Here is a 25,623-nt window from a genome sequence, read left to right on the forward strand (position 1 = left end):
TTCAGAATTGTTCAGGACTTTATGTGGTAAAACGAGGGACATTGAGGATATAGTAAAACTTTACATTAGAATACGGTTCAAAAACAAAGAGATCTTACTCTTCTGGCACATCAGCATCAAATCATTATTAGTATTTGGACATTGAAATGATTGTGTCACAAATTGCATCTGTTAAGAAGAATGAAAAATACGGACTTGAATGAACTTGCCGCTTTTGTTGAACGTGAGATAACTAGCAGCGGGAGTCTACAAGGCTATCGATGGCTACATCTGCCTGCTGTTCAAAGAGGGTATGTTGTGTCACAGCAGACAATGCATATGATCATCAAAATGATTGATGTTGGTGTTTTTTTTCACCAGCACTCCTTCACACCTCTATTTTTAAATACCTCTGCTTTGCTGTAAGCCTTTTTGGGTGGAAGTGTCCCCTCCATACCTTTATATGCACCACAGGTGTCAGACTCCAGTCCTGGAAGGTCAGAGCCCTGCACATTTTTGGGTTTCCCCTCATTTAACACACCTGATTCAACTCCTTGTGCTAATTATCACACAGCTCTTGAGCTGGATCATTTGCGGTGGAACAGGGAACGAACTAAGCTACACAGGGCTCCGACCCCCCAGGACTGCAGTTTGACACCCCTGCCTTAGCTGATTTGTGACAAAAGGCCTGTTGAACAGCATTGTTTGTAGTACAGACTTCTTTGTAGATTCACCCCCCTTGAGGCCAGTGGTAGTAATGGGAAGAATATCCCAGTTTGGCCACTATTATGTTTCCTGTAAATATGTTGTGTTGACACATTATCACTATATATGTAATTATATTTACTGTTAAACAATGTGTATATACTGAAATCTATATGAATCTTTTCATTTCAGAAAAAGACAATAATAATAAGGCAGGCAGCACTAAGTGCTTCACATAACAAATTTAACAATAAGCAGAACCAACAGAAAAATACAATAAATAAAACATTCAAATAAAAGGACAAATTGGGAAGTATAAGGAAAATAAAATGAATGAAATCAATCTATAAACAAATTAAGAAAGAAATAATGAATCAAATACATTTGCAAAGGCTGATCAATGAAAGTATGTTTCTAAATGAGACAAAAATGGCTACTGAGTCAGTTGATCTAATGCTTGGAGGTAAAGCTGTTTCAACGTCTTGAAGCCATCAAAGAAAATGCTTTATGGGTAATAGCAATTCAGATACACAGTCCAGAGCTAAACCATGCAAAGTCTTAAAAGTGATCAACAAACCTTTTAATAAGGCCTCAGTTGACCTGGAAGCTAGTGAATGATGACAAAATTGGAGTAATATGCTCACAGACCTTTGATCTTGTCTGAAGTCTGGCTTCAGCATTCCATACCAACTGGAGACAAGCAATGGAAGAGTCGTTCATGTAGCAAATGAGGTATTACAATGGTCCAGGTCAGATACAGTATAACAAAAGCATGTATGACCTGTTCAGTACCTTCAAAAGATGCTCTAACGTTTGCAATATCTCTCAGTTTATAAAAGTCAAATTGTACCAATTTATTTACATGAGTTTGAACATTTAAACTGGAATCAGAGCACCCCTAAGTTCATAGACACTGGACTACACATGTAGTCACACATAGAGGGCCATATTAAGCCCATGTGGCAACTCTAGACGGAGGGGTTGTCACCTTAAGATGGCACCTTAAGTGGCTGCTTATGTCACTTATTGCACACAGCTGTATAACAGAAGCTGATGAGAGTCATCTCACCACAGATGCCTGAGATCCAGTTGATAGATACTTAACAGGCCTAGTGAGATGAATAATTACACCTGTCCCTCATTTTATATGAACCTGTTGGTTTTGGTTTCATTTCATGCTAAAAATTTCCTTTTGCATTTCCATAATGTGTATAGTCAGTCCAGTTCCTACAGCACAGTTTCCTTCAATTAAGATTCTATTCTTAGCCTCACCCCAGTTTACGTCGTCCTGTATGACAACCCAACCAGAGATGGTTTCACAGGGTACATGGTATTTTGGTAAATAATATTATTGCAGGAGGGTTGTTGGGCAAAAACTGGTTGTATGTCTTTCAAAGTAAATCTGGCAGAACCACCAAAACTTCGTTGAAGACTCAACTGTACCTGTAATGAACATAAAGAATTTTCAGAATATTAAAGTCATTGTTTACAACAATACGATGAAACATCCATAAATCCATTTTCATTAACTGCCTACTGGAGTCACTGAGTATGGAAACTATCCAAGGAAACAGAGGGTATATAGGGTAGGGGATGCCAGTGCATAAATGGGCACAGACTCATACACAGGCGCTATGGGGAGAACATGCAAACTCCAGAGGGTGGGTCCAGAGGGGAAAGTGAAGCTACATCCCTGGATGTGTGAGACTAAATTACTACTCACTTTCTCAACCACAACTAACATTTAACAGTATGATTATTTACAAAATAATGTCCATGCTATTGGTATCTTCCTAAAATTAAGAAGATTAAGAAACAATTAAACTATGCAACAATGTTATAAAATTATTGTAAGTATATAGGCGTATTATTCAAAAGAGTGAAGTGTAAGAGTTAATGAAATTAAGACAAAAAACTTAACAGTATAATGAAAAGTTCCTATCCCAAACCCACTTATGAATTACAGAAAAATCAGTGTACCTGCTGTAAGAAGTCTTGAACTGCATTTTTATTAAGAAACACTGCAGATCGAAAGATAGCTTGGAGTTTTGCAGAGGTGGAGCTATATTTTGTGGGCTTTGAGGACATAATTGAGGGTGTTGTTGAGTTTGGTCCTGTGCTTGGGTTTAAGCTGGTGGTTGTTAGTGCAGGCGTTGTCATTTTAGTTGGTACTGTGGTTGAAGGTAAAGGGCTTGTTGGTTGTGGCACAGATGTTGGACTCGTTGAAGGTAAAGTAGAAGTTGTTAAAGTTGTTGCTGTAATGGGGACTGTGGTTGGAGTTGATGTGGTTGTTGTTTGCACCAGACTTGATGTTGTGATTCGTACCATGGTTGGAGGTAAAGTGGTTGTTCTTTGAATGGGAGTTGGTGTGGTGAGAGGTACGGTGGTTGGAGGTACAGTGGAAGGGGACTGGACTGGAGTTGTTGATTTCATTGCCTCTGTGGATGGAGGTACAGTGGGAGGTGTCTCGCCTGGAGTTGTGACCGGCACTGTGGATGAAGGTGAAATGACAGGTGTCTGACCTGCAGTTATTGATGTGATTCCTTCTGTGGATGTAGGTGCAGTGGCAGATGTCTCGCCTGGAATTGTAACTGGCTCTGAGAATGAAGGTGAAGTGGCAGGTGACTGGCCTGGAGTTGTTGATGTGATTGCCTCTGTGGATGGAGGTACAGTGGCAGGTGTCTGGCCTGGAGTTGTTGGGATTGGCATTGTGGTTGGATTTGAACTGGTTGTGGTTTGTACTGGAGTTGGTGTTGTAATTGGTACAGTGGTTGAAGGTAAATTGGTTGTTTGTACTGGAGTTGTGATTGGCATCGTGGTTGGAGTTGAACTGGTTGTGGTTTGTACTGCAGTTGTGATTGGCATCGTGGTTGTAGTTGAAGTGGTTGTGGTTTGTACTGCAGTTGTGATTGGCATCGTGGTTGGAGTTGAACTGGTTGTGGTTTGTACTGCAGTTGTGATTGGCATCGTGGTTGTAGTTGAAGTGGTTGTTGTTTGTACTGCAGTTGTGATTGGTACTGTGGTTGAAGGCAAAGTGGTGGTTTGTACTGGAGTTGTGATTGGCGTCGTGGTCGAAGTGGTTGTGGTTTGTGCTGGAGTTGGTGTCGTTATTGGCACTGTGATTGAAGGTGAAGTGGTTGTTTGTACTGGAGTTGTGATTGGCGTCGTGGTCGAAGTGGTTGTGGTTTGTGCTGGAGTTGGTGTCGTTATTGGCACTGTGGTTGAAGGTGAAGTGGTTGTTTGTACTGGAGTTGTGATTGGCGTCGTGGTCGAAGTGGTTGTGGTTTGTGCTGGAGTTGGTGTCGTTATTGGCACTGTGGTTGAAGGTGAAGTGGTTGTTTGTACTGGAGTTGTGATTGGCGTCGTGGTCGAAGTGGTTGTGGTTTGTGCTGGAGTTGGTGTCGTTGTTGGCACTGTGGTTGAAGGTGAAGTGGTTGTTTGTACTGGAGTTGTGATTGGCGTCGTGGTCGAAGTGGTTGTGGTTTGTGCTGGAGTTGGTGTCGTTGTTGGCACTGTGGTTGAAGGTGAAGTGGTTGTTTGTACTGGGGTTGTGATTGGCGTCGTGGTCGAAGTGGTTGTGGTTTGTGCTGGAGTTGGTGTCGTTATTGGCACTGTGGTTGAAGGTGAAGTGGTTGTTTGTTCTGTAGTTGTGATTGGCGTCGTGGTCGAAGTGGTTGTGGTTAGTGCTGGAGTTGGTGTCGTTATTGGCACTGTGGTTGAAGGTGAAGTTGTTGTTTGTACTGGAGTTGTGATTGGCGTCGTGGTCGAAGTGGTTGTGGTTTGTGCTGGAGTTGGTGTCGTTATTGGCACTGTGGTTGAAGGTGAAGTGGTTGTTTGTACTGGAGTTGTGATTGACGTCGTGATCGAAGTGGTTGTGGTTTGTGCTGGAGTTGGTGTCGTTATTGGCACTGTGGTTGAAGGTGAAGTGGTTGTTTGTACTGGAGTTGTGATTGGCGTCGTGGTCGAAGTGGTTGTGGTTTGTGCTGGAGTTGGTGTCGTTATTGGCTCTGTGGTTGAAGGTGAAGTGGTTGTTTGTACTGGAGTTGTGATTGGCGTTGTGGTCGAAGTGGTTGTGGTTTGTGCTGGAGTTGTGATTGGCGTCGTGGTCGAAGTGGTTGTGGTTTGTGCTGGAGTTGGTGTCGTTATTGGCACTGTGGTTGAAGGTGAAGTGGTTGTTTGTACTGGAGTTGTGATTGGCGTCGTGGTCGAAGTGGTTGTGGTTTGTGCTGGAGTTGGTGTCGTTATTGGCACTGTGGTTGAAGGTGAAGTGGTTGTTTGTTCTGTAGTTGTGATTGACGTCGTGGTCGAAGTGGTTGTGGTTAGTGCTGGAGTTGGTGTCGTTATTGGCACTGTGGTTGAAGGTGAAGTTGTTGTTTGTACTGGAGTTGTGATTGGCGTCGTGGTCGAAGTGGTTGTGGTTTGTGCTGGAGTTGGTGTCGTTATTGGCACTGTGGTTGAAGGTGAAGTGGTTGTTTGTACTGGAGTTGTGATTGGCGTCGTGGTCGAAGTGGTTGTGGTTTGTGCTGGAGTTGGTGTCGTTATTGGCACTGTGGTTGAAGGTGAAGTGGTTGTTTGTACTGGAGTTGTGATTGGCGTCGTGGTCGAAGTGGTTGTGGTTTGTGCTGGAGTTGGTGTCGTTATTGGCACTGTGGTTGAAGGTGAAGTGATTGTTTGTACTGAAGTTGTGATTGGCGTCGTGGTCGAAGTGGTTGTGGTTTGTGCTGGAGTTGGTGTCGTTATTGGCACTGTGGTTGAAGGTGAAGTGGTTGTTTGTACTGGAGTTGTGATTGGCGTCGTGGTCGAAGTGGTTGTGGTTTGTGCTGGAGTTGGTGTCGTTATTGGCTCTGTGGTTGAAGGTGAAGTGGTTGTTTGTACTGGAGTTGTGATTGGCGTCGTGGTCGAAGTGGTTGTGGTTTGTGCTGGAGTTGTGATTGGCGTCGTGGTCGAAGTGGTTGTGGTTTGTGCTGGAGTTGGTGTCGTTATTGGCACTGTGGTTGAAGGTGAAGTGGTTGTTTGTACTGGAGTTGTGATTGGCGTCGTGGTCGAAGTGGTTGTGGTTTGTGCTGGAGTTGGTGTCGTTATTGGCACTGTGGTTGAAGGTGAAGTGGTTGTTTGTACTGGAGTTGTGATTGGCGTCGTGGTCGAAGTGGTTGTGGTTTGTGCTGGAGTTGGTGTCGTTATTGGCACTGTGGTTGAAGGTGAAGTGGTTGTTTGTACTGGAGTTGTGATTGGCGTCGTGGTCGAAGTGGTTGTGGTTTGTGCTGGAGTTGGTGTCGTTATTGGCACTGTGGTTGAAGGTGAAGTGGTTGTTTGTACTGGAGTTGTGATTGGCGTCGTGGTCGAAGTGGTTGTGGTTTGTGCTGGAGTTGGTGTCGTTATTGGCACTGTGGTTGAAGGTGAAGTGGTTGTTTGTACTGGAGTTGTGATTGGCGTCGTGGTCGAAGTGGTTGTGGTTTGTGCTGGAGTTGGTGTCGTTATTGGCACTGTGGTTGAAGGTGAAGTGGTTGTTTGTTCTGTAGTTGTGATTGACGTCGTGGTCGAAGTGGTTGTGGTTAGTGCTGGAGTTGGTGTCGTTATTGGCACTGTGGTTGAAGGTGAAGTGGTTGTTTGTACTGGAGTTGTGATTGGCGTCGTGGTCGAAGTGGTTGTGGTTTGTGCTGGAGTTGGTGTCGTTATTGGCACTGTGGTTGAAGGTGAAGTGGTTGTTTGTACTGGAGTTGTGATTGACGTCGTGGTCGAAGTGGTTGTGGTTTGTGCTGGAGTTGGTGTCGTTATTGGCACTGTGGTTGAAGGTGAAGTGGTTGTTTGTACTGGAGTTGTGATTGGCGTCGTGGTCGAAGTGGTTGTGGTTTGTGCTGGAGTTGGTGTCGTTATTGGCTCTGTGGCTGAAGGTGAAGTGGTTGTTTGTACTGGAGTTGTGATTGGCGTCGTGGTCGAAGTGGTTGTGGTTTGTGCTGGAGTTGGTGTCGTTATTGGCACTGTGGTTGAAGGTGAAGTGGTTGTTTGTACTAGAGTTGTGATTGGCGTCGTGGTCGAAGTGGTTGTGGTTTGTGCTGGAGTTGGTGTCGTTATTGGCACTGTGGTTGAAGGTGAAGTGGTTGTTTGTACTGGAGTTGTGATTGGCGTCGTGGTCGAAGTGGTTGTGGTTTGTGCTGGAGTTGGTGTCGTTATTGGCACTGTGGTTGAAGGTGAAGTGGTTGTTTGTACTGGAGTTGTGATTGGCGTCGTGGTCGAAGTGGTTGTGGTTTGTGCTGGAGTTGGTGTCGTTATTGGCACTGTGGTTGAAGGTGAAGTGGTTGTTTGTACTGGAGTTGTGATTGGCGTCGTGGTCGAAGTGGTTGTGGTTTGTGCTGGAGTTGGTGTCGTTATTGGCACTGTGGTTGAAGGTGAAGTGGTTGTTTGTACTGGAGTTGTGATTGGCGTCGTGGTCGAAGTGGTTGTGGTTTGTGCTGGAGTTGGTGTCGTTATTGGCACTGTGGTTGAAGGTGAAGTGGTTGTTTGTACTGGAGTTGTGATTGGCGTCGTGGTCGAAGTGGTTGTGGTTTGTGCTGGAGTTGGTGTCGTTATTGGCACTGTGGTTGAAGGTGAAGTGGTTGTTTGTACTGGAGTTGTGATTGGCGTCGTGGTCGAAGTGGTTGTGGTTTGTGCTGGAGTTGGTGTCGTTATTGGCACTGTGGTTGAAGGTGAAGTGGTTGTTTGTACTGGAGTTGTGATTGGCGTCGTGGTCGAAGTGGTTGTGGTTTGTGCTGGAGTTGGTGTCGTTATTGGCACTGTGGTTGAAGGTGAAGTGGTTGTTTGTACTGGAGTTGTGATTGGCGTCGTGGTCGAAGTGGTTGTGGTTTGTGCTGGAGTTGGTGTCGTTATTGGCACTGTGGTTGAAGGTGAAGTGGTTGTTTGTTCTGTAGTTGTGATTGACGTCGTGGTCGAAGTGGTTGTGGTTAGTGCTGGAGTTGGTGTCGTTATTGGCACTGTGGTTGAAGGTGAAGTGGTTGTTTGTACTGGAGTTGTGATTGGCGTCGTGGTCGAAGTGGTTGTGGTTTGTGCTGGAGTTGGTGTCGTTATTGGCACTGTGGTTGAAGGTGAAGTGGTTGTTTGTACTGGAGTTGTGATTGACGTCGTGGTCGAAGTGGTTGTGGTTTGTGCTGGAGTTGGTGTCGTTATTGGCACTGTGGTTGAAGGTGAAGTGGTTGTTTGTACTGGAGTTGTGATTGGCGTCGTGGTCGAAGTGGTTGTGGTTTGTGCTGGAGTTGGTGTCGTTATTGGCTCTGTGGCTGAAGGTGAAGTGGTTGTTTGTACTGGAGTTGTGATTGGCGTCGTGGTCGAAGTGGTTGTGGTTTGTGCTGGAGTTGGTGTCGTTATTGGCACTGTGGTTGAAGGTGAAGTGGTTGTTTGTACTGGAGTTGTGATTGGCGTCGTGGTCGAAGTGGTTGTGGTTTGTGCTGGAGTTGGTGTCGTTATTGGCACTGTGGTTGAAGGTGAAGTGGTTGTTTGTACTGGAGTTGTGATTGGCGTCGTGGTCGAAGTGGTTGTGGTTTGTGCTGGAGTTGGTGTCGTTATTGGCACTGTGGTTGAAGGTGAAGTGGTTGTTTGTACTGGAGTTGTGATTGGCGTCGTGGTCGAAGTGGTTGTGGTTTGTGCTGGAGTTGGTGTCGTTATTGGCACTGTGGTTGAAGGTGAAGTGGTTGTTTGTACTGGAGTTGTGATTGGCGTCGTGGTCGAAGTGGTTGTGGTTTGTGCTGGAGTTGGTGTCGTTATTGGCACTGTGGTTGAAGGTGAAGTGGTTGTTTGTACTGGAGTTGTGATTGGCGTCGTGGTCGAAGTGGTTGTGGTTTGTGCTGGAGTTGGTGTCGTTATTGGCACTGTGGTTGAAGGTGAAGTGGTTGTTTGTACTGGAGTTGTGATTGGCGTCGTGGTCGAAGTGGTTGTGGTTTGTGCTGGAGTTGGTGTCGTTATTGGCTCTGTGGTTGAAGGTGAAGTGGTTGTTTGTACTGGAGTTGTGATTGGCGTCGTGGTCGAAGTGGTTGTGGTTTGTGCTGGAGTTGTGATTGGCGTCGTGGTCGAAGTGGTTGTGGTTTGTGCTGGAGTTGGTGTCGTTATTGGCACTGTGGTTGAAGGTGAAGTGGTTGTTTGTACTGGAGTTGTGATTGGCGTCGTGGTCGAAGTGGTTGTGGTTTGTGCTGGAGTTGGTGTCGTTATTGGCACTGTGGTTGAAGGTGAAGTGGTTGCTTGTACTGGAGTTGTGATTGGCGTCGTGGTCGAAGTGGTTGTGGTTTGTGCTGGAGTTGGTGTCGTTATTGGCACTGTGGTTGAAGGTGAAGTGGTTGCTTGTACTGGAGTTGTGATTGGCGTCGTGGTCGAAGTGGTTGTGGTTTGTGCTGGAGTTGGTGTCGTTATTGGCACTGTGGTTGAAGGTGAAGTGGTTGCTTGTACTGGAGTTGTGATTGGCGTCGTGGTCGAAGTGGTTGTGGTTTGTGCTGGAGTTGGTGTCGTTATTGGCACTGTGGTTGAAGGTGAAGTGGTTGCTTGTACTGGAGTTGTGATTGGCGTCGTGGTCGAAGTGGTTGTGGTTTGTGCTGGAGTTGGTGTCGTTATTGGCACTGTGGTTGAAGGTGAAGTGGTTGTTTGTACTGGAGTTGTGATTGGCGTCGTGGTCGAAGTGGTTGTGGTTTGTGCTGGAGTTGGTGTCGTTATTGGCACTGTGGTTGAAGGTGAAGTGGTTGTTTGTTCTGTAGTTGTGATTGACGTCGTGGTCGAAGTGGTTGTGGTTAGTGCTGGAGTTGGTGTCGTTATTGGCACTGTGGTTGAAGGTGAAGTTGTTGTTTGTACTGGAGTTGTGATTGGCGTCGTGGTCGAAGTGGTTGTGGTTTGTGCTGGAGTTGGTGTCGTTATTGGCACTGTGGTTGAAGGTGAAGTGGTTGTTTGTACTGGAGTTGTGATTGGCGTCGTGGTCGAAGTGGTTGTGGTTTGTGCTGGAGTTGGTGTCGTTATTGGCATTGTGGTTGAAGGTGAAGGGGTTGTTTGTTCTGTAGTTGTGACTGACGTCGTGGTCGAAGTGGTTGTGGTTAGTGCTGGAGTTGGTGTCGTTATTGGCACTGTGGTTGAAGGTGAAGTTGTTGTTTGTACTGGAGTTGTGATTGGCGTCGTGGTCGAAGTGGTTGTGGTTTGTGCTGGAGTTGGTGTCGTTATTGGCACTGTGGTTGAAGGTGAAGTGGTTGTTTGTACTGGAGTTGTGATTGACGTCGTGGTCGAAGTGGTTGTGGTTTGTGCTGGAGTTGGTGTCGTTATTGGCACTGTGGTTGAAGGTGAAGTGGTTGTTTGTACTGGAGTTGTGATTGGCGTCGTGGTCGAAGTGGTTGTGGTTTGTGCTGGAGTTGGTGTCGTTATTGGCATTGTGGTTGAAGGTGAAGGGGTTGTTTGTTCTGTAGTTGTGACTGACGTCGTGGTCGAAGTGGTTGTGGTTAGTGCTGGAGTTGGTGTCGTTATTGGCACTGTGGTTGAAGGTGAAGTTGTTGTTTGTACTGGAGTTGTGATTGGCGTCGTGGTCGAAGTGGTTGTGGTTTGTGCTGGAGTTGGTGTCGTTATTGGCACTGTGGTTGAAGGTGAAGTGGTTGTTTGTACTGGAGTTGTGATTGACGTCGTGGTCGAAGTGGTTGTGGTTTGTGCTGGAGTTGGTGTCGTTATTGGCACTGTGGTTGAAGGTGAAGTGGTTGTTTGTACTGGAGTTGTGATTGGCGTCGTGGTCGAAGTGGTTGTGGTTTGTGCTGGAGTTGGTGTCGTTATTGGCACTGTGGTTGAAGGTGAAGTGGTTGTTTGTACTGGAGTTGTGATTGGCGTCGTGGTCGAAGTGGTTGTGGTTTGTGCTGGAGTTGGTGTCGTTGTTGGCACTGTGGTTGAAGGTGAAGTGGTTGTTTGTACTGGAGTTGTGATTGGCGTCGTGGTCGAAGTGGTTGTGGTTTGTGCTGGAGTTGGTGTCGTTGTTGGCACTGTGGTTGAAGGTGAAGTGGTTGTTTGTACTGGAGTTGTGATTGGCGTCGTGGTCGAAGTGGTTGTGGTTTGTGCTGGAGTTGGTGTCGTTATTGGCACTGTGGTTGAAGGTGAAGTGGTTGTTTGTACTGGAGTTGTGATTGGCGTCGTGGTCGAAGTGGTTGTGGTTTGTGCTGGAGTTGGTGTCGTTATTGGCTCTGTGGTTGAAGGTGAAGTGGTTGTTTGTACTGGAGTTGTGATTGGCGTCGTGGTCGAAGTGGTTGTGGTTTGTGCTGGAGTTGTGATTGGCGTCGTGGTCGAAGTGGTTGTGGTTTGTGCTGGAGTTGGTGTCGTTATTGGCACTGTGGTTGAAGGTGAAGTGGTTGTTTGTTCTGTAGTTGTGATTGACGTCGTGGTCGAAGTGGTTGTGGTTAGTGCTGGAGTTGGTGTCGTTATTGGCACTGTGGTTGAAGGTGAAGTTGTTGTTTGTACTGGAGTTGTGATTGGCGTCGTGGTCGAAGTGGTTGTGGTTAGTGCTGGAGTTGGTGTCGTTATTGGCACTGTGGTTGAAGGTGAAGTGGTTGTTTGTACTGGAGTTGTGATTGGCGTCGTGGTCGAAGTGGTTGTGGTTTGTGCTGGAGTTGGTGTCGTTGTTGGCACTGTGGTTGAAGGTGAAGTGGTTGTTTGTACTGGAGTTGTGATTGGCGTCGTGGTCGAAGTGGTTGTGGTTTGTGCTGGAGTTGGTGTCGTTGTTGGCACTGTGGTTGAAGGTGAAGTGGTTGTTTGTACTGGAGTTGTGATTGGCGTCGTGGTCGAAGTGGTTGTGGTTTGTGCTGGAGTTGGTGTCGTTATTGGCACTGTGGTTGAAGGTGAAGTGGTTGTTTGTTCTGTAGTTGTGATTGACGTCGTGGTCGAAGTGGTTGTGGTTAGTGCTGGAGTTGGTGTCGTTATTGGCACTGTGGTTGAAGGTGAAGTTGTTGTTTGTACTGGAGTTGTGATTGGCGTCGTGGTCGAAGTGGTTGTGGTTTGTGCTGGAGTTGGTGTCGTCATTGGCACTGTGGTTGAAGGTGAAGTGCTTGTTTGTACTGGACTTGTGATTGGCGTCGTGGTTGAAGTGGTTGTGGTTTGTCCTGGAGTTGGTGTCGTTATTGGCACTGTGGTTGAAGGTGAAGTGGTTGTTTGTACTGGAGTTGTGATTGCCGTCGTGGTTGCAGTTGAACTGGTTGTTGTTTGCACTGGAGTTGTGATTGGCATCGTGGTTGCAGTTGAAGTCATTGTTTGTACTGGTGTTGTTATTGGCATCGTGGTTGCAGTTGAAGTGGTTGTTTGTACCGGAGTTGTGATTGGCATCGTGGTTGCAGTTGAACTGGTTGTTGTTTGTAGTGTAGTTGTGATTGGCATCGTGGTTGCAGTTGAAGTTGTTGTTTGTACTGGTGTTGTGATTGGCACTGTGGTTGAAGGTAAAGTGGTTGTTTGTACCGGAGTTGTGATTGGCATCGTGGTTGCAGTTGAAGTGATTGTTTGTACTGGTGTTGTTATTGGCACTGTGGTTGAAGGTAAAGTGGTTGTTTGTACCGGAGTTGTGATTGGCGTCGTGGTCGAAGTGGTTGTGGTTTGTGCTGGAGTTGGTGTTGTTATTGCTACTGTGGTTGAAGGTAAAGTGGTTGTTTGTACCGGAGTTGTGATTGGCATCGTGGTTGCAGTTGAACTGGTTGTTGTTTGTAGTGTAGTTGTGATTGGCATCGTGGTTGCAGTTGAAGTTGTTGTTTGTACTGGTGGTGTGATTGGCACTGTGGTTGAAGGTAAAGTGGTTGTTTGTACCGGAGTTGTGATTGGCATCGTGGTTGCAGTTGAACTGGTTGTTGTTTGTACTGTAGTTGTGATTGGCATTGTGGTTGCAGTTGAAGTGGTTGTTTGTACCGGAGTTGTGATTGGCATCGTGGTTGCAGTTGAACTGGTTGTTGTTTGTACTGAAGTTGTGATTGGCATCGTGGTTGCAATTGAAGTGGTTGTTTGTACTGGTGTTGTTATTGGTACTGTGGTTGAAGGTAAAGTGGTTGTTTGTACCGGAGTTGTGATTGGCATCGTGGTTGCAGTTGAACTGGTTGTTTGTACTGGTGTTGTTATTGGCACTGTGGTTGAAGGTAAAGTGGTTGTTTGTACCGCAGTTGTGATTGGCATCGTGGTTGCTGTTGAACTGGTTGTTGTTTGTAGTGTAGTTGTGATTGGCATCGTGGTTGCAGTTGAAGTGGTTGTTTGTACTGTTGTTGTTATTGGCACTGTGGTTGAAGGTAAAGTGGTTGTTTGTACCGGAGTTGTGATTGGCATCGTGGTTGCAGTTGAACTGGTTGTTTGTACTGTAGTTGTGATTGGTACTGTGGTTGAAGGTAAAGTGGTTGTTGTTTGAACAGGAGTTGATGTTGTGATTGGTACTGTGGTTGAAGGCAAAGTGGTGGTTTGTACTGTAGTTGTGATTGGTGTCGTGGTTGTAGTTGAACTGGTTGTTGTTTGTACTGTAGTTGTGATTGGCATCGTTGTTGGAGTTGAACTGGATGTTTGTACTGTAGTTGGGATTGGTACTGTGGTTGAAGGTAAAGTGGTTGTTTGTACTGGAGTTGTGATTGGGATTGTGGTTGAAGTGGTTGTGGTTTGTACTGTAGTTGATGTTGTTATTGGTACTGTGGTCGTAGGTAAAATTGTTGTTAGTACTGCAGTTGTGATTGGCATTGTGGTTGAAGTGGTTGTGGGTGTCATTATTGATGCTGTCTTTGATGTTGTTGTTGGGACCGCTGTGGATGTGGTAGTCATCGTTGTGGGTGTCGTTGTTGCTGTCGTTGAAGATGTTGATGTTGGGGCAGCTGTGGATGTGGTTGTCGTCGTTGTGGGTGTCGTTGAAGATGTTGATGTTGGGGCAGCTGTGGATGTGGTTGTCGTCGTTGTGGGTGTCGTTGTCGATGCTGTCGTTGAAGATGTTGATGTTGGGGCCGTTGTGGATGTGGTAGTCGTCGTTGTGGGTGTCGCTGTTGATGCTGTCGTTGATGCTGTAGTTGTTGGGGCCGCTGTGGATGTGGTTCTCGTCGTTGTGGGTGTCGTTGTTGATGCTGTCGTTGATGTTGTTGTTGGGGTCGCTGTGGATGTGGTTGTCGTTGTTGTGGGTGTCGTTGTCGATGCTGTCGTTGAAGATGTTGATGTTGGGGACGCTGTGGATGTGGTTGTTGTTGGGGTCGCTGTGGATGTGGTTGTCGTCGTGGGTGTCGTTGATGCTGTCGTTGATGTTGTTGTTGTTGGGGCCGTTGTGGATGTGGTAGTCGTCGTTGTGGGTGTCGCTGTTGATGCTGTCGTTGATGCTGTAGTTGTTGGGGCCGCTGTGGATGTGGTAGTCGTCGTTGTGGGTGTCGTTGTTGCTGTCGTTGAAGATGTTGATGTTGGGGCAGCTGTGGATGTGGTTGTCGTCGTTGTGGGTGTCGTTGTCGATGCTGTCGTTGAAGATGTTGATGTCGGGGCCGCTGTGGATGTGGTAGTCGTCGTTGTGGGTGTCGTTGTTGTTGCTGTCGTTGAAGATGTTGATGTCGGGGCCGCTGTGGATGTGGTAGTCGTCGTTGTGGGTGTCGTTGTGGTTGCTGTCGTTGAAGATGTTGATGTCGGGGCCGCTGTGGATGTGGTTGTCGTCGTTGTGGGTGTCGTTGTCGATGCTGTCGTTGAAGATGTTGATGTCGGGGCCGCTGTGGATGTGGTAGTCGTCGTTGTGGGTGTGGTTCTTGATGCTGTTGTTGATGTTGTTGGGGCCGCTGTGGATGTGGTTGTCGTCGTTGTGGGTGTCGTTGTGGATGCTGTCGTTGATGATGTTGTTGTTGCGGCCGTTGTGGATGTTGTCGTCGTTGTGGGTGTCGTTGTCGATGCTGTCGTTGAAGATGTTGTTGTTGGGGCCATTGTGGATGTGGTAGTCGTCGTTGTGGGTGTCGTTGTTGTCGTTGAAGATGTTGATGTTGGGGCTGCTGTGGATGTGGTTGTCGTCGTTGTTGCTGTCGTTGAAAATGTTGATGTCGGGGCCGCTGTGGATGTGGTTGTCGTCGTTGTGGGTGTCGCTGTTGATGCTGTCGTTGATGTTGTTGTTGTTGGGGCCACTGTGGATGTGGTAGTCGTCGTTGTGGGTGTCGTTGTTGTTGTCGTTGAAGATGTTGATTTTGGGGCCGCTGTGGATGTGGTTGTCGTCATTGTTGCTGTCGTTGAAGATGTTGATGTCGGGGCCGCTGTGGATGTGGTTGTCGTCGTTGTGGGTGTCGTTGTTGATGCTGTCGTTGATGATGTTGTTGTTGAGGTCGTTGTGGATGTGGTTGTTGTCGTTGTGGGTGTCGTTGTTGATGCTGTTGTTGAGGCCACTGTGGATGTGGTAGTCATCGTTGTGGGTGTCGTGGTTGCTGTCGTTGAAGATGTTGATGTCGGGGCCGCTGTGGATGTGGTTGTCGTCGTTGTGGGTGTCGTTGTTGGTGCTGTCATTGATGTTGTTGTTGGGGCCGCTGTGGATGTGGTTGTCGTCGTTGTGGGTGTCGTTGTTGATGCTGTCGTTGATGATGTTGTTGTTGAGGTCGTTGTGGATGTGGTTGTCGTCGTTGTGGGTGTCGTTGTTGATGCTGTTGTTGAGGCCACTGTGGATGTGGTAGTCGTCGTTGTGGGTGCCGCTGTTGATGCTGTCGTTGATGGTGTTGTTGTCGGGGCCACTGTGGATGTGGTAGTCGTCGTTGTGGGTGTCGTTGTTGTTGCTGTCGTTGAAGATGTTGATGTCGGGGCCGCTGTGGATGTGGTAGTCGTCGTTGTGGGTGTCGTTGTTGTTGCTGTCGTTGAAGATGTTGATGTCGGGGCCGCTGTGGATGTGGTAGTCGTCGTTGTGGGTGTCGTTGTGGTTGCTGTCGTTGAAGATGTTGATGTCGGGGCCGCTGTGGATGTGGTAGTCGTCGTTGTGGGTGTCGTTGTGGTTGCTGTCGTTGAAGATGTTGTTGTTGGGGCCATTGTGGATGTGGTAGTTGTCGTTGTGGGTGTCGTTGTTGATGCTGTCGTTGAAGATGTTGATGTCGGGGCCGCTGTGGATGTGGTTGTCGTCGTTGTTGATGCTGTCGTTGATGATGTTGTTGTTGGGGTCGTTGTGGATGTGGTTGTTGTCATTGTGGGTGTCGTTGTTGATGCTGTTGTTGAGGCCACTGTGGGTGTGGTAGTCGTCGTTGTGCGTGTCGCTGTTGATGCTGTCATTGATGTTGTTGTTGTCGAGGCCACTGTGGATGTGGTAGTCGTCGTTGTGGGTGTCGTTGTTGTTGCTGTCGTTGAAGATGTTGATGTCGGGGCCGCTGTGGATGTGGTTGTCGTCGTTGTGGGTGTCGTTGTGGTTGCTGTCGTTGAAGATGTTGTTGTCGGGGCCATTGTGGATGTGGTAGTCGTCGTTGTGGGTGTCGTTGTTGATGCTGTCGTTGATGTTTTTGTCGGGGCCGCTGTGGATGTGGTTGTCGTCGTTGTGGGTGTCGTTGTTGATGCTGTCGTTGATGATGTTGTTGTTGGGGTCGTTGTGGATGTGGTTGTCGTCGTTGTGGGTGTCGTTGTTGATGCTGTTGTCGAGGCCACTGTGGATGTGGTAGTCGTCGTTGTGGGTGCCGCTGTTGATGCTGTCGTTGATGTTGTTGTTGTCGGGGCCACTGTGGATGTGGTAGTCGTCGTTGTGGGTGTCGATGTTGATGCTGTCGTTGATGTTGTCGGGGCCGCTGTGGATGTGGTAGTCGTGGGTGTGGTTGTTGATGCTGTCGTTGATGTTGTTGTTGGGGCCGCTGTGGATGTGGTTGTCGTCGTTGTGGGTGTCGTTGTTGATGCTGTCGTTGATGTTGTTGTCGGGGCCGCTGTGGATGTGGTAGTCGTCGTTGTGGGTGTCGTTGTTGATGCTGTCGTTGAAGATGTTGTTGGGGCCGCTGTGGATGTGGTTGTCGTCGTTGTGGGTGTCGTTGTTGATGCTGTCGTTGAAGATGTTGTTGGGGCCGCTGTGGATGTGGTTGTCGTCGTTGTGGGTGTCGTTGTTGATGCTGTCGTTGAAGATGTTGTTGGGGCCGCTGTGGATGTGGTTGTCGTCGTTGTGGGTGTCGTTGTTGATGCTGTCATTGATGATGTTGTTGTTGTGGTCGTTGTGGATGTGGTAGTCGTCGTTGTGGGTGTCGTTGTTGATGCTGTCGTTGAAGATGTTGTTGCCGGGGCCGCTGTGGATGTGGTTGTCGTCGTTGTGGGTGTCGTTGATGCTGTAGTTGAAGATGTTGATGTCGCGGCCGCTGTGGATGTGGTTATCGTCGTTGTGGGTGTCGTTGTTGATGCTGTCGTTGAAGATGTTGATGTCGCGGCCGCTGTGGATGTGGTTGTCGTCGTTGTGGGTGTCGTTGTTGATGCTGTCGTTGAAGATGTTGCTGTCGGGGCCGCTGTGGATGTGGTTGTCGTCGTTGTGGGTGTCGATGTTGATGCTGTCGTTGAAGATGTTGCTGTCGGGGCCGCTGTGGATGTGGTTGTCGTCGTTGTGGGTGTCGATGTTGATGCTGTTGTAGAAGATGTTGCTGTCGGGGCCGCTGTGGATGTGGTTGTCGTCGTTGTGGGTGTCGTTGTTGATGCTGTCATTGAAGATGTTGTTGGGGCCGCTGTAGATGTGGTTGTCGTCGTTGTGGGTGTCGTTGTTGGTGCTGTCGTTGATGTTGTTGTTGGGGCCGCTGTGGTTGTTGTCGTTGTGGGTGTCGTTGTTGTTGCTGTCATTGCTGATGTTGTTGTTGGGACCGCTGTGGTTGTCTTCGTTGTGGGTGTCATTGTTGATGCTGTCGTTGGGGCCGCTGTGATTGTTGTCATTGGGGGTGTCATGGTTGATGCTGTCGTTGATTGTGTTAGAAACCAGAAATACAAATATCAATAATTTTCCCGTATGTCACATATTATGTGTGTATTTTACAGCAACAATAAATGTCATTTTACTATTTAGTTTTTCACATCATTGTTGTCATATTATCTTGAAAAATATTAAAATGATAATCTGAATACCTTTACTGACACAACTTGAATATAGACAAGGTCAATAATGTATGGAAACTGAATATACCTTTATACTTTTTTACAATACAATATTTAATTTAAAATTCAGTTTCTCACATCATTTACCAAGTATAGTATCATAAATAAATGCTGAGACATTTTTGAGTATAATTTTCAAGAATACTATAGAAAGAATTTCACTGATATTACAGTTGTCAAAAATTACTTACTTGTTGTGGGCACTTGTTCCAATGATAAGGAGAAACCTCCCAATATCAGGAATAGATACAGCATTTTATTTCTGTGTTGAACCTACTAATGTGAATTTCTTTTCCCAGCAAAAGAATGAGCTTCTATCTGGCTTGAATGAGGAAGTGTATTGAACTTATTCTTCTCGGGGATGGGAGGAGCTCTCAAGAATGATTCCTTGACATGTCATTCATCCAGGACATCTAATATGGTACAGATGTGTGTGTGTGTGTATATAGTATATATAGACAACCACTTTAATAGCTATATGCATCCTTATCAAAGTGGCCACGAGAGCACTTTATTGGCCACACCTACAGTAAAGGTGGTCAGAATTTTTAAACCTACCAGAACGGACACGAGGGCAAAAATAAATTCTCAGTATAGCATGATTGTGATGTGCTGAAAAGCTTGTCTGAATGTGCAGTGATTATGGAGGCAAAATACCAGGTACAATGTAGGGGTCTCTAATGAGGTAACCACTGAATGTAATAGAAATAATATAGATAATCCTTAATTTACTGTAATTTAAGTTATATCAATTAAAAGAAATTGTGAGCCGGTGGCACCTAGCTGTGACATTTGACAGGTATGTTTGTTTGGCTTGAGTGATGTAATGAGTGTTTTTGTTTGGAGTATGTGTTGTGATAGGTTCTCTGTATATACACTGAACAAAAATATAAACGCAACACTCTTGTTTTTGCTCCCATTTTTCATGAGCTGAACTCAAACATAGGAAAATTTTTCTACATACACAAAAGACCCATTTCTCTCAAATATTGTTCACAAATCTGTCTAAATCTGTGTTAGTGAGCACTTCTCCTTTGCCAAGATAATCCATCCCACCTCACAGGGGTGGCATATCAAGGTGCTGATTAGACAGCATCAATATTGCACAGGTGTGCCTTAGACTGCCCACAATAAAAGGCCACCCTGAAATGTGCAGTTTGATCAAACAGCACAATGCCACAGATGTCGCAACCTTTGAGGGAGCGTGCGATTGGCATGCTGACTGCAGGAATGTCTACCAGAGCTGTTGCCCGTGAAATGAATGTTCATTTCTCTACCATAAGCCGTCTCCAAAGGCGTTTCAGAGAATTTGGCAGTACATCCAACCGGCCTCACAACCGCAGACCACGTGTAACCACACCAGCCCAGGACCTTCACATCCAGCATGTTCACCTCCAGGATCGCCTGATACCAGCCACCCGGACAGCTGCAGCAACAATCGGTTTGCATAACCAAAGAATTTCTGCACAAACTATCAGAAACCGTCTCAGGGAAGCTCATCTGCATGTTCGTCGTCCTCATCGGGGTCTGGACCTGACTGCAGTTCGTCGTTGTAACCAACTTGAGTGGGCAAACACTCACATTCGATGGCATTTGGCACGTTGGAGAGGCGTTCTATTCACAGATGAGTCCCGGTTTTCACTGTTTAGGGCAGATGGCAGACAGCGTGTGTGGCGTCGTGTGGGTGAGCGGTTTGCTGATGTCAACGTTGTGGATCGAGTGGCCCATGGTGGCGGTGGGGTTCTGGTATGGGCAGGCGTATGTTATGGACAACGAACACAGGTGCATTTTATTGATGGCATTTTGAATGCACAGAGGTACCGTGACGAGATCCTGAGGCCCATTGTTGTGCCATTCATCCACGACCATCACCTCATGTTGCAGCATGATAACGCACGGCCCTATATTGCAAGGATCTGTACACGATTACTGGAAGCTGAAAACATCCCAGTTCTTGCATGGCCAGCATACTCACCAGACATGTCACCCATTGAGCATGTTTGGGATGCTCTGGATCGGCGTATATGACAGCGTGTTCCAGTTCCTGCCAATATTCAGCAACTTCGCACAGCTATTGAAGAGGAGTGGACCAACATTCCACAGGCCACAATCAACAACCTGATCAACTCTATGCGACGGAGATGTGTTGCCCTGCGTGAGGCAAATGGTGGCCACACCAGATACTGACTGGTTTTCTGCCCCCCCCCCATAAAGCAAAACTGTGCACATTTAAGGGTGGCCTTTTATTGTGGGCAGTCTAAGGCACACCTGTGCAATATTGATGCTGTCTAATCAGCACCTTGATATGCCACCCCTGTGAGGTGGGATGGATTGTCTTGGCAAAGGAGAAGTGCTCACTAACACAGATTTAGACAGAATTGTGAACAATATTTGAGAGAAATGGGTCTTTTGTGTATGTAGAAAAATTTTCCGATGTTTGAGTTCAGCTCATGAAAAATGGGAGCAAAAACAAGAGTGTTGTGTTTATATTTTTGTTCTGTGTATTTATTAAGCAGCAGGGAACTGAAATTGACAATGAACTGAACATTACACAACATCTGTGTCTCGCAATTGTATGGAATGACAGTTTTATGATTTATTATATGTGTCATTAAGTAACAAAAACCAGATATACTGGCATTACCACCCACTGCCTTTATGACACTTACCTTGGCACTGAAAATTCTAACACAAATATTTTCTACTTAATAATAAACATTCATTTTACATAAAACTATTTTACAGATACTTTGGTGTTTTAAGGAAAGCTTAACATTTTTTATAAATATAATTATGTACAATTGTGCACAAACATATATATTGTATATATAAATCCAATAATGAACTGTTTGATTGAGTCATTTATGCATTCTAATGATTTTGAAATGTGTAGATTCTTTTAATCCAGTTATATCTCTAAGATAACATTCTCAAACCTTACTGTACATTTTGATGTTTACCACTTTAATTGTAGCCTTTTTGGGAGAATTATTCCATTAATCTTTAAAACAATGAAGTCACAGCTGTTCATTAGACCAGAAGTCGTCTTACCCCCATTGACCCCACAAGCCTGTTGTATGTCCCCAAAACCTCTGCTTTTCCTGTCATCTACCTGTCGATTTGGTTTTTGTTACAGTTTTTATTTCCTTTTTGCATTTCCACAATGTGTCCTGTCACTCCAGTTCCAGCTGCACCCAGTTGCCTGAATTTTTTTCCCCCTAAATAAAGATCCTGTGCTCTGCCTCACCCTACAAGTCATGGTTCTGTTACACCTACCATCCAAAGACAGATTCTCAGGGTGAAAGATGTCCAGTTGTATTTTTTATGTTCTGTTGTATTTCCTGGCAGTTATTACCTTAGGCGTTACCTTCTTCTGTAGCAATACCTGGACTTTTCATTAAAGCACAAAGAGAATTAAGTCTTGACAGCGTGGACGTCACTGAGAGACCCATGCCCAGGTCCACGGTCCTCGTGGTGGGAGGCGGGGCCGCTTGCACTGAGGAGGAGCCGCTGCTGCTTGAAGACCCCCCCGACCAGCTGTGCACAAAGCGCACAAGTACTCAATGATGCAGATGCGGCTCACATGACGGAGCGTGCAGTCACATGTTCTGGAGGGGGGGGCCTTACCGGAGTGAGGAAGCTGAGCTGCGGCCAGAGGAAGGCTTTGAGCTGGTCCCACTCACTAGGGTGGGGGCAGGAGAGGGCGGGGGCAGACTGGCCTACAAATAAAGGCACCGGCATTTTCCATTCACCCAGTTCTGAATTTTTGTCGTTTAAAAAAGTCTGCTGCAGTACGAATGTCCTCCGATGTAAAGATACCACTATAATCACCAGGATCAACTAACTTGAATCCCAATTAAATTATCATTTAGTCGTTAAATTATCTTTGTGCTGTTCTATCTTTCCCATTTGTGTGATTAGTAAAATGCCTTAAATTCATTAATATCTTTTAACCACAGCAGTGTCCTGACAGCATTTGAAATTTCTATTTTAATATTTTAATCATAAATTCTTGGCTGGCCAAGTGTATAGGGCTAACTATAGATGTGTGTGAGCCAGAGGGGAACTGTATTATATATTTTTGTGTGTTTAATGCTTTTAAGATAAACACTTATTTATTGTACAGACAATTTTGTGGTTCAGTGGGCGCCATACCTGCTGAAAATACATACTGTATCAGTGGCATCTTATTCACTGTCCTGTTGAAGTCCCTCAGCTACTGGAGATCAATGTCTTGCTTTTCCAAGGATTCCTCCTTGGTCTTCTTGGCAGACTGAATCTCAGCTGGAAAACTTTGAACTGAATTTAAAAGATAACCTCATATAATGGACAAAAAACACCCTTTCAAAAGCCATTCTGTCGTTTGGGTCCCGGAAACACTGTGCACCGTGTCCTATCCACAGGAAAGTGTATAAATATTTACTTAAGACATCTAAGGACACAGACACTGTATGAACTGAGCAAATGGGAAGATTAAATCTTAGTGCTTGTTGTGGAATGTGGATCACTATTCTATAACTGTAACCGGAAGGTTGTTGGTTCAAATCCATTGGCTGACAGAGGATTGTATCACTGCAAGACCCTTGCAATTGCTCCCAGCAGATAAATAGCTAACCCTGAGGTCTGAGCCCAATCTTCGCTCTCACCAGTGTCTGTGTGTCTCAGATGGGATTTACGGAAAAAATGTTCAGTGTACCAGTAAATATCTCCATTTGAGGTTACCAAAGATATTACATGTTTGCTGTGCTCTACACCTGTGGTGTTGTTCTTTTGTGTCAGTACACTGTGAAGTAGTCTTTCCTCATTTTTTATAGGATCAAATTATAATTTGAATTCACATATTGGCCAAGATGCAAAAGATTATTGTTGAAAGGGGTGAGGCAGGGCGTAACCTTTTTATTGCTGAATGACTTATTTGAGGGAGACTCTCACCAAAGATTTTGTCATTAGTTACATAATATTATCACGGCAGTGTGGAATTGTTGAACCTGAATTCCAACTAACAATTTTAAATTTAGTAAAGACTAAAAACAGAAACTACACAGAAAGGTTTAATCATTGGTGGAAGAAAGTAGTTTTACTAATACATGGCTTTGCTATGACGAAGTTTTAGGGCCACTATTAATAAAAATATAAAACCTCGAGAATAATGTTGGAACTTTCAAGATTAAAGTTGTAATTTGTCAGAATAAAGTCATAATAATTCGAGAATGAAGTCAAAATAAAGTCAAAGTTACGAGAAAAAAAAGTCATACTTTTCAAGAATAAAGTCGTAATTTGCTAAAATAAAGTCACAATAATTTGAGAATAAAGTCATAAAGTTACGAGAAAAAAACCTGCAATGTTTCAAGAATAAAGTCATTCAAAACTATGTGAAAAGGTTCAGAATCGTTCAGGACTTTATGTGCTAAAACGAGGGACATTGAGGGTATAGTAAAACTTTACATTAGAATACGGGTCACAAACAAAGAGATCTTGCTCTTCTGGCACATCAGCATCAAATTATTAGTATTTGGACATTGAAATGATTGTGTCACAAATTGCATCTGTTAAGAAGAAGGAACAATATGGACTTGAATGAACTTGCCGCTTTTGTTGAACGTGAGATCACTAGCAGTGGGAGTCTACAAGGCTATCGATGGCTACATCTGCGTGCTGTTCAAAGAGGGTATTGTAGTGTCACAGCAGACAATGCATATGATCATCAAAATGATTGATCCCAAAGGTGTAGATGGTCGGCGCGCTCGGTGTCTTTGACGTCGAAAGTACAGTAATAGTGGCCCCAAAGCTTTATGGCATATGGACTCGTACGACAAACTGAAGCCATATGGCATCGCAATAAATGGTTGCATTGATGGATTTAGTTGTCATGTGACGTGGATGGAGGCGTTTAATACAAACAACGACCCCAAAAATCTGATCCAGTTCTGCTTTCTAAATATTGTGCAGGTATCACAAAATTCTATTTTACACATATAATTTCTCATCACCAAGGACATAAATGAATCATAATTAATAATTATTAATATTGAAATCATTAAAGTGAATAAATTCATTTAAAAGTGTAGGTGCAACCGGAAGATTTTCTGTGCATCAAACCTCTTGATCAATGCTGAAGTTGAGTATTCTTCACTGTACTATACTATATATGCTGAGATGGTGGTTGATCAGGTTGTAGCCCATTATTCATATTTGTTTTCATGCAGGATGAACTAGATGAGGACATGGAACTCTCATAAAATAATTCCGAAGCCAGCCCAAGGAGTGCCTGGAGGATGCCCAATTCTAATGTTTTGTGTTCCGCAAATTTGCAGAGGGGGGAGAACAAACTAAAACCTGTTCTCCCAGAAGAGGTAGATCTTTGCAAAGAGGAATGCAGCCCAAAAGTACGGTACCCCTGCGATGAAACTGTCTTTGACCTCTGTGGACGAAAATGGTTGGACTGCACATGAAGATACATACCATGCAGCTGAACCTGTACTCTCACCTAAAAAATGATTTACTAGACAATATATAGAAAGACAAACTACTCTTAAATGAGCATGTCCACTGATGGTGATCTGCAAAGATTCTACGATGATGGAAATTCCTTCCCTGGGATAATGGAGATCCGTTCCTCAATTTACAGGTTTTGGCTTTATTCCAAAAATGTACGACTTTTTTCCCGTAACATTATGACTTTATTCACAAAATATTATGACTTTATTCTCTAAAGTTACAGCTTTTATCTTGTAACTTTATGAATTTATTCTCTAAATATTATGACTTCATTCTTGCAAATTACAACTTTTTTCTCAAAAGTTACAACATTTTTTCGTAACTGACCTTAATCTGGAATTATTATGACTTTATTCTGGCAAATTACAACTTTAATCTTGAAAATTCCAACTTTATTCTCGAGGTTTTATATTTAAATTTTTATTAATAGTGGCCCTAAAACTCCATCATACTTTTCAGCTCCTAAATCTCAGGCAGATAGTAACGTAGGGTTACTCAGGCACTCAGGGACATAGGATTGATATTGACATTGATGGGGGTGGGTCAATGTTAATACGTTTCCTGGTCCCCATAAGGGAAAGCTCTATTTTATAAAAATCCGTGACTACAATGAAAAAACTAAAAATGCAAAAACTCTTGTTTTGTTAGGTTACTTATGGTTATGATTAGGGCTGGGTAGGGTATAAGGTTGTCAGAGTTAGCATTAGCATTCTTACCCTAGAAATGAATGAGCGGTCCCCAAAAAGGTATGATTACACGACTCTGTGTGTGTGTGTGTGTGTATGTGTGTGGAGTTTGCAAAATCTCTTTCCATGTTTGTGGGTATCCCATGGAAACTCCAGATTCCTCCAGCAGTTACGGAAACCTGGTTCTCTAAATGCCTGTGGTGATTGTTTGTGTCTGTGCCCTATTATCAACTAGAATAAGCTCCATTGTGCCTATTCAAAATACAATTGGCTTCTCAGAAATTACTCCCTTGTGCACGTCTTACTCACAGTGTGTATGTACCTTGTTCTGGATAAATGGCATGGGATTCTTCCTCAAGAAGTCTGCATGGTGATTGACAGGTTTCACTGGTCTCTTGTCTGGTTGTAATTAATTTTTCTGTTGCTTGAGGTAGGTCTGGTCCATCTTGTTCAACCGGCTGTTGAGTTTGGACAGTGATGCTCTGTACCCTGTAATCTCTGCTTCTGTTTCCATCTCTCTGGCTTTCAGTGTCTGCAGCTCCTGGGTCTTCTTGAACAGCGCCTCCCGATGGTAGAGCAGCAGGGAATCCATCTTATACATGAAAGACCATCTGGGTCATGCTCCATTTGGAGTAGGAATCCATGTCACAGAGGTTTTTATCATGTTTCACAGTAGCGCTACATCTGTAAAACAGCTTTCACAGAACATTTGAGA

General features: G+C 45.1%; 1 protein-coding gene across 1 annotated transcript; it reads right to left on the reverse strand.

Annotated features, from left to right (window-relative positions):
- On the reverse strand, window positions 1-25,500 carry LOC140581442 (uncharacterized). Its single transcript, XM_072704012.1, has 7 exons — window positions 25,334-25,500; window positions 21,352-21,406; window positions 21,173-21,261; window positions 13,819-14,012; window positions 13,146-13,413; window positions 2,665-5,771; window positions 1-2,127 (listed from the first exon to the last, which is right to left on the reverse strand). Exons 1-6 carry the CDS (start codon window positions 25,498-25,500, stop codon window positions 2,846-2,848), a joined length of 3,699 nt encoding a protein of 1,232 aa, XP_072560113.1. The 3' UTR covers window positions 1-2,127; window positions 2,665-2,845.
- Between the last annotated feature and the right edge of the window lie 123 nt (window positions 25,501-25,623).

This window comes from Paramormyrops kingsleyae, chromosome 21 (assembly GCF_048594095.1).
Source record: "Paramormyrops kingsleyae isolate MSU_618 chromosome 21, PKINGS_0.4, whole genome shotgun sequence".
Classification (NCBI taxonomy): Eukaryota; Metazoa; Chordata; class Actinopteri; order Osteoglossiformes; family Mormyridae; genus Paramormyrops; species Paramormyrops kingsleyae.

Excerpts from the sequence above, each read along its gene's own strand:
- LOC140581442 (XM_072704012.1), bottom strand. The coding sequence starts at position 25,500 with ATGGATTCCCTGCTGCTCTACCATCGGGAGGCGCTGTTCAAGAAGACC. Across the intron at positions 14,013-21,172 it reads GACCGTGGACCTGGGCATGG|CGGCCCCAACAACTACAGCA; the intron begins GTCTCTCAGTGA and ends CCACATCCACAG. Across the intron at positions 13,414-13,818 it reads CATCAACATCTTCAACGACA|ACAGCATCAATAATGACACC; the intron begins GCATCGACAACG and ends ACAACATCAAAG.